Consider the following 17,149-nt stretch of genomic DNA (forward strand, 5'->3'; position numbering starts at 1 on the left):
GTGTCCGCCTTGTATTGCACATGTTATAGCAGCCGATTCGGTTAATTGTTATTTATGATATGGCTCTCTCAAATTTCAAAAAAAAAAAAAAATTACTAGTCTTGATGCATTTTTCTTTAAAAAAATATATATTATTTTGTTATAATAGAGCTAGGATCAATTTAGAGAAAAATAACTTTACTCATGTAAGAATAGGTCGAATTGAAACATGCACGTATGAATCAATTGACAAAAATATTCAACTACTAATTTAAATACATTTAATAAGAAGACCAAAAAAACTCACTAAGAATGAGAACCTTGAAAATTAGGGAGAAAATAAAAACTAAACTAATAATCAACAATATAAATGTATTGGTCAGCATCCGAATAATAAGAAGTTACTTTCCTTAATTATCTTATTTTCTAACTTATTTTTTAAATACGTCGTTAATTTTTTTTTTCTTCATACATATCTATTTTTACAGTTTTTTTGTGTGTACAGTTTTATTGGCATATTTTTTTTACTGCATAGAGTTTTATTACACCTTTTTTTTTCCCTTCATGTTTACAGTTTTCTTTAGAATAATAGCAAAAACCTCTAAAGAAATTGAGATATGTATAGAATAGAAGGTTTAAAAATAGGCAGTAGTATTATTCAAACTGTAATCTTCAAACGATTAATAATTTTATTTATTTGTTTTATTCTGAAATAATAATAAGGCTATGAGATTTTCAATATTAAGTATATGAGGTTGAAACTTGAAAGTAGGTGTCGGCCAGTTGAAAGGACAGAGGAGTGTAATTTACGTTTGAAATTATTTACAATTAGGGCCCAACATTCGGGCATGAAATTAATAATAGAAAAATAGGAAATTAATGATGAAGTAGAGTGGTGGCAATAATACATATTGCATGTGCATGGACCGAGTCCTAAAGCCTGTAGTAAGTGTTAATCTCTCTCTATTCATCTAGGGGAGGGAAAAAAAAATCAAATCAAAGAAGACGTAGTTTTGATTTAGATGGATCCAATCCGATAATAACCTTGAGACTGTCGAGATTCTCCACCGTAAGATCTTCTCTAGCTCGGACTTGAGTACTCCTTCACGTTTTCTCAAAAAAAAAAAAAAAAAGAGTACTCCTTTACGATATTATTTCTCTTTCTCTTCGTGATTATTACATTGCTAAATATACTCTTGAACTTGGTTCATGCAATGTTCCGCCTTGTGCCGAAGGGACTGTCGGCGAACAGAAATATTATGTGTTGAATAATAATGAATATTGCTTATTATAAAATAAAAAAAAATCTAAAATCTAATGGGTTCTTCAATAATATTCGACATGCGAAAAAAAAAAATATGAAAATATGAAGAAGAAGAAAAAATAGTAAAAAGTAGAATTTGATTGTGATTATCGAACTTTTTTAAGAAAAATATAGATATTAAAATATAAATGAGGTGATGAATGAAATACAGTGTAAAAATAGAGATGAGAATTGAAAAAACAAATGAAGCATTTGAAGTTAAATTGAAGAAGTTCTTTAGCGTAAAGACTTAAACCAAGTTAGGTGAGATCATTGTAGACCCAAAAAAATCTAAATTTGTAACTTATCAAGTAAGAAGTCTAAATTTGTAATCTGCTACACTAAGAGTCAGGGTATTAAATATATTATTGTTGAACTCCAATTTTATTAAGATATCTTTATTCTTTTGGAAACTATCACACACTGCTAACTAATTGAGTATTAATTTCAATTGAAAAGATAATTATAAAAGAGAATTCGTGGCCACGAGAGGATCTTATCACAAAATGGAAGAAGAAAAAAAATATTATTTATATGTGTCACTATCTTTGTCATCATAAAAGGAAAAAATATCACAAAATTAGAGAAGAAGAAAAAATAAATTGGAACATATTACTTAGCCGAGCCATTATCTTTGTTATGTGAAACAACAAGACCGATCTTTTAATTATTCTGCCTGCCACCCTTTTTTCTCAGATAATGTCATCATCCCATAACTTATATATATTGCTTTAGACTTTGAGATACTATGAAAAGAAAAGGTATTTACTTTATAAAAAGATAAACTTCATTTTTTAGGTAAATTGAAGATATAGGTGCAAAAGAACACACTAGCTGGAGATGTCACATAAGTTTGCTATTATATTTCCTGTTAAAGTATGATTTTCTTTATTGGAAGAAAAAATAAACATACTAATGTAATGTCTACGGGAAAAAAAATTTGCTTAAGATTGTCATAAAATTGAGGTTCCATTTCCTGTTAAAGTAAGATTTGGGTAATTGAGGACCACAATATCATTACCTATATATGACTTGAAAACACACTGTAGTGAAAAATGTGCCACGGCGACATTATAATTGACAATAAAAAATATTCTTTAGCAAATCTACGCTAGCTAGTTGTTGGCAAATATGAATCCTAGAACTGTAAAAGTTCATTGCTGATTTTTTTTTTTTTTTTTAAATTCATATTGGTCTTTACATAAAAGAAAAACATGTCTAAGTCTGATTACGACAAGAGCTTTTTCGATATAGCTCACGATCATTCCTTAAGCAGTACGTTTGTTTGACGAAGAATTCAATTATTAAATTCTTAATCGATATTCACGTGAGCAAAATATAACAACTCGAGATATAAAATAATAATAAAAAAAAGTTGCTTGATTTGACTCTAAAAGACCAATTTCACGTACATATTATTAAGCTCCAAAATTCCTATATTCTAGGGCTACTTCAAAACCCACAAAATTTGCGTCATCACCAAAAGCTAAACCAGTTTCTCTTGTAATTGTGCGTTCTGTGGTGATGATGAACTTGCCAGATATTACATTAAAAGGGTTAAACTGCAAAACAATATGTTACGCCACCTATGCCCCTCATAACTCGGCTTTCGATTCCAAGTCCTCGACAGAACTCTCGTCACTCACTTCCGGTGGTTTTTGTGGCTCACTAGGAGACGAAACGGGCTCGGGAATAGGATCGATCTGATCGCCCAAAATCTTCGAAGTGAAGTGTCTCGCCTCGGAATCGAGATCGACCCACTCGGCCACTATTCTTCTAGCGCCCTGCAACGCGAAAAAAATAATATATAAATTGATTAAACGTTACGTAACATAGAGAATAAAAGATCAATTCAGTAAAAATAAAAAATAAAATCTAAAAAATTGATTATTTGCCTGAAGCTTGGGTTCCTTGGTCATGGGATTGTTGCAAAGGTCGATTGTTTTTGCCTTTGCTTTTGTGGAGTTACCGCACCATGACTCGCACCAAAGCCATTCTTGCGGCAAAGAGAATATTGGTACCGTGTGTTGCGCATAGTTCGGAAGATCCTGACCGTACAACAAACACATACTCATCATTTTCAGAAACATCGATCGTTGTAAAAGTAATAAAAAATAAATTGAAATTAACTAACCTGATCCAGATTGGACAAACTATTCGGGTCTTTGCTGAGGGATTCGTAGAAAACTCTGAGATTATCTCCGGCCGCAGTTTGCCGGAACTTCTTCAAATCCACGACGTACAAAGCACTGCAACAAAACATCGACCCAAATATTTCATTTCTTTGAATATCAATTAAAATGATTTATTAACCGAGTTAGCAAAAAACGGTGATGTTTAGCTACAAAAATAGTGATGAATTTCGTGCGGTTAGCTACCTTTTCTCCGAATTTGAACAAGATTTTTACTTTCCGTACAAGAATTTTTTTATTTATTTCAGTTTAATGTGATTTACATTTGATGTAATACAGAAGCCAACTAACCTGATATGGTATGGCCGTCCACGAAGATGTTCTTTCCAAAAGCCCTAAAAACAGAAAAGAAATTCTGAGAATTTCCAGATGTATGTAATTAAAAAAATATAAATAATAATAATAATTACTTGACTCCAGAACCGATATCCGTCCATATCTCTATTGTTGTCGCAGAACGGAGTGTAAGCCAGCGGTCTTCCTTTGATATCCATGTCGTAGAGCTCTCCCATGTCCGCTCTCACCACTTGATCCGCGTCCACAAAAATTACCTAATTTTGAATTTGATGGTACATTATTTATATATATACACACGAGTTTCTGAAACGTGAACGCAATCGGTGTACCTTTTCCAGAGAGAGAGGGAATATGACATCTAAGAACAGGATTTTGTAGGCCCAAATGATTCTCTGCTTCTCTGTTTGCTTGTGCAGCCACGTGGGCCACTTGTATGTGACTAGCTCGGTTTCGAACCCGTATTCTTTAGCCATTTGAGGTATCACGTCCTGTTTGGATCGAAATCAATCGGGCATCAGAGAGAGCCACGATCGAACAATTAATCGTGTTGGTAAGCTCGTCGTTCTTTTATAAAACTCACCTTGAATTGAGGAGACAGATAGTTCTTTATAAACCAGAATTTAACGGGGCGATTGGTGTTCTTCAACACGCTTAGGATCATGATTTTCAAAAATCGTTCGTATCTGCGCGAGATCATTCACCAAAAATATTAAAATAAAATAAATTACAGCTTATCGTGAGATTATCAGTTTGGAAGTAAGAAGAAACAATGAGAATCAATTCTATATCTAGTTTAGCTATCAGCAACCATCAAGTAAAAAAAAAAAAAAAAAAAAAAAAAAAAAAAGAACAATAAAACTGGTTTTGGGGTTAGCGAAATTCACCGAGAAGAGATGTGCAAAAGAAGATTGGATAGAAGAAAAACTCACAGATGACCGGAGGCTATCGAGAAAATATTTATCGTTTTTCCCTGTCGCCCACCCTTGCTCTGGTCCTAAAAAAAGTAGAGTAAATAGCAAATAAATCAATTCAAATTAAAAGGATTGGATATCAAATAAAAAACGACTATCGCAAATAAGGACGAAATCTCTCACCACCAACGCGTTTTTGCTCTTCTTTGATTGCTCGTTGCCGCCAATAATACCAGAAGCCCATTTCAAAAGGTTAGAGTTCCAACTATTCGCCTATATTATCATTATTATAATAAACAACCCAAATCAGAAGATATAAGCAGCGTGTGTGACAACAGCAATATATACACATAAAAGCAGAATTTCTTACGTTCTTGTTATCTTCCGAAAAGTCGTCGTCGTCATCGGAGACGAGAAGTTTCTCGTGTTCCTTTCCCTTCTTTTTCACAACCTCCATTCGGACGACTTTGCCCCTCAGATCGCTGATGGTGATGCGTTTCAGCAACGGCTTGTTCTGATCAGCTTCTCCGTTATTGTTTTCCTTGAAGACATAGAGATCGGAGCTTCTTCCCGGGGCGAGTTGCAAATACCAAACCCCGGGAGAGACTTTCATCTGCCAATACCCGAGATTGGCCATCACGAGCGTGTCCACCAAGTGAGGCGTCGTCTTCGTGCCCAGAATCAATTGAAGACCCCTCGGAGGATCTTGATCTTTCTCTGAACAGTGACCTGAAACAGAAGAAACACCACGAGTGATCACTTGTTCGGAGTACACGTCATGTAACGGTTACATCGTAACGGTTGTATCAAATTTTAGTCTCTTTTGGCCTTTGGGTTATTAAAATTGTTAATTTCGGTTAACCTAACCGATAATTTTGGTTCATGATTTCGTGATATTATTTTTTTTTACCAGTAGCTCGGAGTCGCACTGATACGAACTGGGTATATTTTGTGTCAATGAATGTATAAACAAACGGATGTACAAGAGGACAGAGTTCTTCTCCTATTTATAGACTAACTTAAGTTCAAGTATTCTACAATAACCCCTTGATAATCCAGTTATTATGATAGACTTCTAGTATCTAAAATCCTTAACACAGAGCAAATACATACACAAGCACAGGGTTCTTTATTTGCTTACCGGTGAGCACAAGAGCTTCAAGTTCGAAAACTGCTTGCAATGTCCGTGTGTCGCCGACATTCTCCAGCAAAATGTTGTCCATATCATGGCTGTCACAAGTCGAAATGAGAAAGAAAGCGAAGAAAAAAAAAATTAAAATAAAAAAGATGAAAAATTTTGTAGGTTTTTTTTTTTTTTTAAGGAAACGTGTTGAGAATCATACACAGCAATTACTGGTTCAACAAGCCATGGCTCGGGAACGTCGAGATTCATGGTGAGGGTCTTGGACAAAGGCATGTTTGTGAAAAAAGCTTTCGGGCCATCTATCGTGTGGTCGGTGCTGCTAAAATCGTCCTGGAAAGTAAAATTGGTAGTCGAGATAATTAGCTCGATTCTTTTATAGATATTTTTTTCGGATATAAACTATAAAGTTATACCATAGATGGGACCACGTATCGGTAGTAGTTCTTCAGAGGAAGATCTCCAAGGGAACTCTGCAACGGAATAACACGAAAATCAGTGCCGAAAAGACTTTTAGCACTCAAGTGTTTTCGAAGCATCGACTCACCATAGGATTCAGAACGATCCTCATGCTCGGCTGAACGTATTTCCACAGAACGCGGAGGATCGAAGAAATCTTCTGGGCAGATTGGCTCAACGGGTCAATGACTGCATCGATATGAATGCTTGAGTTTTCATCGCCCAACACAACGGCGCTGCAGAGATCGACAAGTGGAAATTCAAGGTAAAATTAAATACCACAAATATGAAAGATACCAACTAATACATATATATATATATATGTATAAGCGCATATATATATATATATAAGCGCATATATATATATATATATATATATATACATATACACACACACATACAGGAATGAGAGAGTAATACCTATGCTCTGCCTGTAAGACCTCGAAACGAGCACTTTCTGAACTCCGATCCCGCATAGACATCGAAGATGAAACCACCATGACAACATCGCTAATGAACTTGCTGCGGATTATCATCGTCCAAAAAATAATCAAAATTTCGTTACGCATGGATATATAAATAAATAAGAAAAAAAAAAAAAAAAAAAAAAAAAAAAAACACACACACACACACACCTTGTTAAGATGTCTGGATCAATGTCTTGCCAGCTTACTTCGTCGATGATTTCAACGATATGCTTTATCCTCTGCTTATACTCCAACGACTCGAGAAGCTGCAGATCGTGGCTCAAAATGGAACTCCCATCACTAGGATAAGTTACCTATAAAACCCAAAAATAACTTGTTAATATATAAATTTTTCATCAACTGTTGAAGTATAAAAGTAAACTCACCCTTCCATTAGTAATTACTATACTTCCACCAGATTCGAGTCCAAGTTTCCCATACAAGTATTGAGCAACCTGGCACAAACACTTCAATGATTTAGCTTTACAAACGAACCTTCTAACACAAGGCATATCCACAAGATTGTACCTTTTGTAACTGTTTCCTCAAATCCTCGGCAGAGAAATCAGCGAGCTTGTCACGGTAGGTTTTGGATGATAGCCCGTTAGCCTCAGCAAGCTCCGCGACTTTGTCTACGAATTCTTGAGAGCTCACCGATTCTTTTAAAGAAGATTGTTGCTCGTGGAATGAGCATAGCTGATCCAAGAAATTCAATACATTTTTCTTGTGACTGCATAAACACACCAAAAAAAAAATCATAAATAAAAAAAATTAGTAAGCACTTGTAGAAGTACAAAGACTGTTTATTCACAATATAGCCATTATGTCTTCATAAAATTGAATAACCTGTATAAAGATACAGTTATTTCGAACGCTTTTGTGAATCGGAGAGCAGAAACATCAGGTTCATTGTTGGAGTTAAATAACACACCCACTCGAGCGATTTTAGATCCCTCCATCTGAAGAAAAAAAAATTATATATATATATTATGAGTAAAGAAGATCAATAAGAAATAAATAAAATATTGATCACGAACAACAACCAGATAGCGTAAGCCTTCGTGAAGCAATGTAATTCCGTCTCTTGACGTGACATCAACAGCGAGAAGATGAGTCACAGGCTTCAAATCATCAATAGCTGCATTGTATCAAATAAAATTATGTTCCAATAATTATGAGGAAGAACTACCAACGGAAAGTTAAGGTCAACTTATTCACTTAATAAAGCTTACTCTCAAGAGAATGCAAATAATTAATGTCGTTTAAATCAGCTTCCTCTCCAATAACGGATGTCGATAGAGACACGAATCTCGGCTTTCCATCGATGATCTATACGAATAGACTTTGCATTAAACTAAAAAACACTTGAAAAAATGGAAAGTGTAATAATAAATTATATTAAGCAAAAAAATATTGGTTCACCTGTGGATTATATCGGGTAATACCACTTTCTAAGAGAAATTTATCAAGTACATCAGTGTGAGAATTTATATGCCCATAATAAACTTGTTCCTGAATTCTGGGAAGCTCATCGTTCATTGCATTCAAGAGTGAATCCTGTTACATGAAATAAAAAAACAAAAACAATATTGTAATGAACTCGTTCATCATCACGGTACATGAAAATAAGAGAATTAATCGAAACCGTAAATACCTCGTTCGGGTCAATGACGAGCCCATTCATCAACAAGCTACACTGTCTTTTTGCCAAACCGAGCTTAAAGACAAACATGGAAGTTTCTTGAGACAATTCCTTGAAATCTTTTTCTTTTTGAAGCTTTTGTAATAAATCTTGTGGAAGAGATTTTGCTTTTGGCCTGCACAAAAACAGAAAGGGAAAATATAAACACGTGAATTAGAAAAATTGAAATGAATTACAATAAAAAATAAAAATAAAAAACTCACAAGATCGTTTCCACAAATGCTCCTTCCACGTGCTGCATTTCTAGAGCATCGTCTGATTCAATGCGCAATTTATTTATCTGTAACAAGTATAACGGGAAACTATTATTTGCAAAATTAAATTGACTAATAACGCCACAACAGTAAGAGACCATTAAAATAAAAGAGATATAAAACACGAGTCCAGTGATAGAGGACAAAAAATCATACATTGCGCAAAAATTGAAAAGCTGTCGGTGTTCCATGGTTTTCCTTGATGTAATTGAAGAATCGTATGATCTACAAAGTAAGAGCATAGTCAACGTTTCATCACCACCACCAACGACAACAAAAATAAAATAAAAAAATAAAAAATAAAGGTCAAAGGCTTTATATGAAGAGTTGTAGTGAAAGCTAATTACCGAACTAGATAAATCTTCCTCGGTTGAAGAAGCATCTATTTCACCTCCATTGTTTTTGAAGTTCTCGATAAACTCTGAAGAATACAGAACAACTCCGAATCGCATAGGATAACTATTCTCATACAAACCCGTCATGGTGTTGATCGCCTGTAATACCCCCCCGCATTAAATAAAATAAAAATAAATAATAGTAAAAAAAACTTCCACGAGAAGAAATGGACTTGCCTCGAGACCACATGTGGTAGACGGGTCAATAACAAAAACTGCATGGAAAAGGTTTTTGCGAATATAGCGCATTTGTCCCGGGAAAGCTGGCATCAATAACTGCACACATTCAGAAGAGTTATGTCACAAAGCCTTTCAGATAATCATAAAATAATTCATCTTTTTTATTCATTATAAATATTATTATTACCTCGTTTAGGCTACTCCTCCAACGCTTATACATAGCATCTTCCTCTAAATTATTGAGATAGTGCACATGACTGGAGCGAAAATCAACGCGAAATGTACTGGACTCCGAAAGAGGCAAAGTAGACAAGAGTTTCCGTGTAGAGGATCGAGGAATCTGAGATTTGATATCACTGTTAAATATTTTGGAGTTTTACATAGATGTGTGAAATGAAATAGGTTTCTTGAATAGAGTTTTAAAAAAATAAAAAATAAAAAAGAGTATATGTTACCTTCAATTTTGAAAACTGATCGGCCAATGATAAATCTTGATGTACCAAGTCGATCAACCTACGAAAAAAAAAACAAGGAAATAGTCATTTGATGTGAGAAATTTGCATTGCGAGATAAATTAAACTTAGTGGCAGCAAAAAAAAATATTTACGAATAAAGGTCCACATCGTCGATGCTGACCAAAGCTCCGTTCAATGCCATCAATGACTTTCCAGGAGGAATCATTCGCTGATTCGCGGTGACTTCTTCCTTAACCGACTCGTTAAGCTATTAAAACCATGAAAATATACATTCAGCAAAAAAAAAAAGAGGTTGAAAAGTGAAGTATGATAGGCTAATCATAATTAATTTACCTTCATACGAGATAAAGAAGAAACAATGTTGGGAAAATTTTGATTGATTTCTTCCATCGACCTTAAAGGATCAGAGGCCTGTACTATTCTCTGAGCAGTTTGGTGTCCTAAATCTGTGTTTGACATAAAAAAAAATTAAAAAATAAAATAAAATCACCATAAGACACCAGATTCAAAATTGCAAGCTGACTATCACGAAAATATCATATCTTTTTTTAAGCATGAAATGATGAAACCTTTTAGTTCCCAGACATCGAGTGTATCAGATATCGTTGTTGACAATAAATAATCCCTGAAAGCCATGATCTTTGATGTCAGCTCTGGCTTTCGCTCCTGAAATTGTATTACACATAAGAATAACGGCGAGTCATCTGAAAAATTGGTTTCTACTCAAAGGATAATACAAACCAGCATTTTAGAGAATATGAATCCTCTGACTTCTTGGCTCAGGTCTTCGGTATGAGGATCTTCCAGTGTGATACCTGAAACACACACACACACACACACAAAAAAAAAAAAAAAAAATTCAGAAACGTTTCCGACTTTTCAAATAAATCACTTAGCCACGATAAGAGATGAATTAAAACTATTGATTCTGACTAGCCTCTTTCCCGGTTTTGTATTGTTTTTTTCCTGTATTCTTGGCTTTTGCCAGTTTTATAGAATGAATCAAAAAGTCCCTGTTTCTTTATATAAAGAATATTAAAAGAAAATGATTCTGACTCGCCTTTCTTCACTGTACTGTCATCCATGGCCTTGTATTCCATATTCTTCAAAGCAAGCTCTACGCCGTAACCACCCAAGTTTAAAGAGTTTCCCGTGCCAACACTTCCGCAATGGCCGTTTTTTGGTTCACATCTTGTTGGTAACACGGGTCTAACAACGTACTTAACTTTTCCCTAGGAAAGTTATCAGCAAAAAAAAAACACATCACCTACATATAATGTTGAATTATCGGTTAACATATTTTTACTGAATTATCTAAACCATATTATTAATTTTCTTCACAAAATCCCTGTTAGTTTTAGTTATTCAGGAATCTGCTCAGTCAAGAAATCAATAAAAATATTTTTGTTCAACCGAAACCACGTCTCTTTAGCTACGTTCACAAAACGCACATTATGCTCGGTTTTCTTTCTTTCGGATATAGTTAAAGGACAGACCTCTTTAGCAGCTTTGGCCAGAACAGAATGAAACTCTCTAAAGCAGTCTGTTCCAAGAGCCCCGTAGAGTATCGCAACAGGACTTCCAATTTTCGAATCGTAATGGACGTGGTCGAATTCAAACAACTCCGGCGGCTGAAACGAGTCTCTAGAACTGGAAAAAAAAAAAAAAAAAAAAAAAAAAACACAAAGTAAACACAATGCGATTCGTCGGTGAATCCGATATGATCAGCTCTTACACATCATGACTCTGACGAAACCACGGCTCCAGCTCTGCAACGTCGAAGAACAGAGAACTCCCGGTATCGACCCAGCAACACTTCCCATTTGGGCTTTTCGGGTTTTCTCCAACGCTCAGCGAGTCTGACTTCTTGGACGGTGTTTGGTCGCTGTTTTGGACGCTCTCGTCGGACAGAGGGAACGAAGAGAGAGACTCCTCGGCCAATTGCCGGTAAAGGACCAATCTTGGAGAAGCCGACCTCAGCGTGAGCGAGAATTCGAACATCGAAGCCAAGGGCTCGGTCAAGAGAGACCGTCCGTGGGTCGCGATTCTCTTGAGACAGTCCTTGGCTGAGCGAGAATCGTCGAGATCGTCCTTCTCGGATTTGATCCAAACCTCCGTGAAGTCCCAGAAAAGGTTCTTCCATTCATTAGATAACAATTCACTTCGCACCAAAAAAAAAATATTTGATATCACATCAGAATACTAATCTCAAGCTGTATTGTTCTAAATTCTAATATCCTATGATCAAGGACTACATTTCCTAGAGGTTTACAAGCTATCTTTCAATTTGCAGAAATAAAAATTGCACAACGAAAACACTTAATGGACTGAATTCGATTAACATAAATGAATAAAATTTTGACGTACCCAGCTTCCAAGAGCAATGGAGTCCCAGACCATTTGGCCTGAACTGAGACTTGGACATTTTTAGGTCTTCGATCTTGAGCAGAGACTGAACCAATTCCACAGAACAGTCCAGAACAAACCAGAATGATCAGAACCCCGATCCCGGATCTACCGTGACTAGCCTCCATTGTCTCTCTCGATTAAAACTATTAATTAGGTTTCGTTTCGATTCGATATTTTAAAGTGAAGCTCTGTCAATTGGGTTCGATCGAATCCACCATTTTCTCGGTCGTCGGCTCTGGCGGGCGATGGAGATTTGAGTGACTGATAATCGAAGAAGAAGAAGGAAAAAAAAAAGTGCTTATTTCAAAGGGTATATGTTCGTGTTTTTAGAAGAAAAGGGGTATTTTTGGAAGCAATAATAGCTTGACCGTTGACCACGTCATTTCGTATGACGTGGCGTCTATTTATTGGTTGTTTTCATGTTTTAAGAATGCTTAGACTTTTATTTACATCCACAAAAGTATGCTGAAATAGCATAATACACCGGTTAAATGTAAAATAGTTAAGTTACGGTCCTTACATTAATTACTTATAAAATAATCAATGGACATGTCACTAAAATAAATCTTAAGCAACTTCATATTCATTTTTTTTAAGGAAAAATGTCTCATATATTATAAACAACCATATTTATATGAATATGAGTGATATTATAATAAAGTGATTGTAAATCTCTGTTGTGTAATTTATTGTATCAACCCATACGCAAATATGGTACCCACAAAGTAGCTCGTGCTACCGATTAGATTTAATTGTGATATAATGTTAGTTTTTGTTGAGTTTATTTGCTAGAATTGTTTTTTAAATATTTATTTCTTTATTATATTTACATTATGTATTCCAATGAGGTAATGATCACTCTACCAAAGCAGTTGCTAGAGATTGTAATATTACAAAGACCTAATTTTCTTTATATATTTTGCGCCACGTATTATCTTACTATAACCAGAATTGTTAGAGTTGGCTTGTGTATGGTCCATTATTTACAAATATTAGTCCAACGTAAGAAGTAATTGGCATCTAAATTTTCAGAGCGAAAGAAAAAGTAATTAGGATCTAAATTTTAAGACGAACACTACAATACATCTGATATATCAACTTATTTTCAGTCATTTACAAGAGAGCGAGTAATTACTAAAACTGAAAAATATAAAACTGTTCAAATCTGAGATATTAATAGTTACACAAATAACGTAATACTAATAAAAAATGATGAGATGAGATGTGACGAGGTTGAGAAAACACCAAGTAGATTTTTCATTTAATAAAAAGAAAAAAAGAAGTAAATCTTTCATTATTTATTTAAGTAACTAATAATTCTAGAAATACTGGAAATATAATTAGTGATATTAATAATAATTACTTGGTTGCAGCCACACATTAAACAAGCCCGCTAATCAATTTTTTATGTCTCATTAATAATTTTCAGAAAATTCCGCTTTTGTTTATGATGATTTTAGAAGAAGGGAAACTTTGGTCTTAAATTGATTCTTTGTGACGTAAATGCTAGTATTATATGGTATTTTATTTTTCTTCCTTATTATATTTGCAATATGGGCATAAATGCATAAACTGCGTAATAAATTAATAAAATCTTGTGGTACCTTAATCTCTCTCTCTCTCTCTCTCAATCTTCCCCTCTCATTCCCGAATGCTTCAATTATTACACGAAAGTTTTAATTACGTACTTCTCTATTAACCATAAAAGTGGAGAGGTTTAATGGTATGCCTTAAGAAAAAAAAAAAAAAAATCCCTTCAAATTTTTTATATTGAATACCTAAGTAGACCCGAAGAAGTAGACCAGATCAATAAAGCTGTAAGAGTAATAGTAGAGATAATACGAGAGTATTTTCGTAAGATAGATTTTTTATACGGGCATTTAGCCAATTTATGTTATTATAAACAACCATATATATATGAGTGATATATTATAATAAATTTTGGAGTTAGTGTCACCTATTTAGTGTAAATTATATTTTTTTATGTAATATATAATAACAACTATAACTGTTTTAAAAATAATAATAATAACCATAATTCTTATAAATATAACAAATTTTACTATTTGTAAGATGATTTCCAATGAACTTAGGAAACTACATGTTATAAATATTTGGATTTTTTATTATTGTATAATACCAAGTATATAGAACAATTTTGATTAAATAAAATAGACACTAACACCTAAAATTGATCAAGCACATTCTATAATATCAAAATTAAATTTTTTTACAAATATTTCCATTTTGGATGAAAATTCCTTTAGAGTGACCAAATGCCAACTCAGCCTTCTATTAATTTTCAATTGCTATTTAGCTGCATAAAAATGAAAAAACATTTGTTTGATTGTTATGGATAGTTTCGGATGAGTTCTACTTATTTTTATTCCAATCCGCATATATAAAAATTATTGTAATATAATATATATATATATATATATATATATATATATATATATATTACGTCAATCCTTATAATGGATGGATTTGGATGTATTTAATTAGTATCCATTTAAACTTTTTTATTTTATTTTTAAAAGAACATAAAAAAAAGAGTACAAGACTCACAAAGTTTCATACGAAAAATCCAAATATCATTAACTCGGTGATGTTTTGTCACATGAACTTGTCCAACTAAGGACCTCAACAAAATAGCCCCATAACTTTGAGAGAAGAGTGTCCTCTCACAAAGGGGGTTGCAGTGACAGACTCGGGCGACTATTTACCAAAAACACAGGTCTCTGCAAAGTTGTAAGACCATGTATGAGGATTGACGCCCTGCCCAGTGCCGGAATGTCGTGGAAATTGGTGACCTAATGATAGATGAGCTAGCGATCAAAGCTCCGGTGAACGGTGGCCGTATAAGATCATGGGGTTTATCATGTAAATTTCGTGAAAAAATGACAAAAGCTAGGTAAAATAAATCATGTTATCAAAAAATTTAAAATTATAGATGACAAATATATCAATAAACAAATTAGGACCAATCCGTAGATTAAAAAGCGTAAAATCTATAAATTATAGTATCCATGCATTCAAACTTTTAAAAAATGAAACATAACAAATGAGTACGAGACTCACAAAGTTTCTTGTCGAAATCCCAATATTGTTGACTCGGTGATGTCTTCTCACATAATCTTGTCAAATAAGATCATGAGGTCCAAATTTAGACTTCGTAAAAAAAATGATAGAAATTAGGCAAAATAAATCATGTGTATCAAAATTTCAAAATGAAAGACTACGGATATATAAATAAAAAATTAGGACCAATACGTTAAAACACGTAAAATATAAAAACTATACTATCCATTCAAACTTAAGAAAAAAATAAAGAACATACAATTGAGTGAGACTCACAAAATTTATATCTAAATCCAAATATCGTTGAATCGGTTATATTTTCTCACATTAACTTGTCAAATAAGGTCATGAAATCGAACATTTAAATTTCGTAATTTTTTTTTCTTCATAAATTAGGAAAAATAACTAATGTATCAATTTCAAAATTAGAGTTTGCGGATGCATTAATAAAAGTTAGGACCAGTCCGCTAAAATGCATAAAATCAAGAAACTATAATATCCATTCATTTTTATATTATTAAAAATAAAAAAAAACATATAAAATGAGTACGAGACTCACAAAATTTCTTAACGAAATCCAAATATTGTTGACTCGGTGATGTTTTTCACATGAACTTGCCAAATAACGTCACGAAGTCGAACATTTAAATTTCGTAAATTTTTTTTTATTCAAATTAGGAAAAATAAATCATATGTATATCAAAATTTAAAAATTAGATACGGCGGATTTATCAATAAAAAAATTAGGACCAATCCGCTAAAGCGCGAAAAGTCTAGAAATTACACATGGAAAATAATCACAAAATCATAATCATAATTCAAAGAAGAAATCCAAAACTATCCTATTTAAAATAAATAAACAAAATCCACAGACTTTATTGAACATTTAGAATCGGATTTAAAATAGGCAAATACCAATATAGGGTCTTAATAAATAGGTGTATATATATATATACATATTCCACATATAAGTCTCAATGAAAATCATCATCGTCATTATCATAAACAAGAGAGAGAGAGAGAGAGAGAGAGAGAGAGAGAGAGAGAGAGAGAGAGAGAGAGAGAGAGAGCATTTCCGGGCATGGCTAACCACCGCGGAGGAGTTCAAGCAGTATCAAAGATCCTCACTCGATTCGACGTCGAAAAGACGCTGCGAGTTCCGATGGAGTGGACGCCGGTGCTGCCGATTCCGCCGAAGAATCGGATCATCGCCGTCGACGAATTAGGGTTCAGCTGGGAGTTTTGGCTCGAGTCCGTAATTCCCCAAATCGGAGAGTTCGATTTTCACGACCGTTGCATCGCGGTTCTGGAGCACAAGGAGTGGCGGGATTTCGTGCTCGCCAAGGATCTCCGACCGGGTCACAAGATCGTCGTCGATACTGAGGGTGGCTGTGATTTCAGAGGTATTAAGCTCAGAGTCACTGCTCACAAGTTCGACTCCGATTGTCTCACCATGTTCCGAGCCTAAATATATATATATATATATATATATATATATATATATATATATATATATCTATATACACAGAGAGATTTTGCTGAGTATATTATTGGTGTAAATTTCAAGTCAATTGCTACTCAAAAAGTTGAACTCCGGTGGTGTGTGATCATGGCTTGAATTATATATATTTCATTGACTTTATTTATTTTTAGCGCAATAATATTTGTTTTTGTGTTACCTTAATGCGCAAGAGCACGTTAATATACATGTTTTTTTTTTTTTTGGGTTAAGAAATGAAATATATTCTAGTTATTGGTCGGTAGTTACAGACTTACAGTGACAAAGTGCCGTTTTATTTTTTTCCGGTGGTTTCTTATTTGTTACATATTGTTTCTGAAATTTATTTATTTATTTTGTAAGCTATATTCTTCATACGCAATTGGAAGATACGGTAATAATGAC

At 33.8% G+C, this 17,149-nt stretch overlaps 1 protein-coding gene across 1 annotated transcript; it reads right to left on the bottom strand.

Annotated features, from left to right (window-relative positions):
- Nucleotides 1-2,578: 2,578 nt before the first annotated feature.
- On the bottom strand, nt 2,579-12,454 carry EBS1 (EMS-MUTAGENIZED BRI1 SUPPRESSOR 1). The gene is made up of 37 exons (XM_089621792.1): nt 12,124-12,454; nt 11,492-11,917; nt 11,253-11,406; nt 10,817-10,988; nt 10,498-10,571; nt 10,326-10,422; nt 10,090-10,202; nt 9,888-10,003; nt 9,736-9,793; nt 9,468-9,620; nt 9,278-9,376; nt 9,053-9,199; nt 8,862-8,930; nt 8,655-8,731; nt 8,404-8,566; nt 8,172-8,306; nt 7,982-8,078; nt 7,793-7,887; nt 7,596-7,708; nt 7,278-7,479; nt 7,136-7,204; nt 6,918-7,063; nt 6,703-6,804; nt 6,371-6,518; nt 6,240-6,296; nt 6,026-6,156; nt 5,824-5,912; nt 5,053-5,411; nt 4,866-4,955; nt 4,701-4,765; nt 4,352-4,454; nt 4,101-4,259; nt 3,885-4,025; nt 3,766-3,809; nt 3,417-3,531; nt 3,178-3,330; nt 2,579-3,066 (listed from the first exon to the last, which is right to left on the bottom strand). Exons 1-37 carry the CDS (start codon nt 12,288-12,290, stop codon nt 2,878-2,880), a joined length of 4,887 nt encoding a protein of 1,628 aa, XP_089477918.1. The 5' UTR covers nt 12,291-12,454; the 3' UTR covers nt 2,579-2,877.
- Between the last annotated feature and the right edge of the window lie 4,695 nt (nt 12,455-17,149).

Source organism: Urtica dioica, chromosome 8 (assembly GCF_054948205.1).
Source record: "Urtica dioica subsp. dioica isolate 48M chromosome 8, U.dioica_male_clone48M_v1_H2, whole genome shotgun sequence".
Taxonomy (NCBI): domain Eukaryota; kingdom Viridiplantae; phylum Streptophyta; class Magnoliopsida; order Rosales; family Urticaceae; genus Urtica; species Urtica dioica.

What these genes read in the sequence shown, in the direction of transcription:
- EBS1 (XM_089621792.1), bottom strand. Translation starts at nt 12,290, where the DNA reads ATGGAGGCTAGTCACGGTAGATCCGGGATCGGGGTTCTGATCATTCTG. An exon ending in TGACAGTACAGTGAAGAAAG is followed by an intron (nt 10,572 to 10,816) that starts GCGAGTCAGAAT and finishes TGTGTGTTTCAG; the next exon opens with GTATCACACTGGAAGATCCT. An exon ending in CGATGTCTGGGAACTAAAAG is followed by an intron (nt 10,203 to 10,325) that starts GTTTCATCATTT and finishes TGTCAAACACAG; the next exon opens with ATTTAGGACACCAAACTGCT.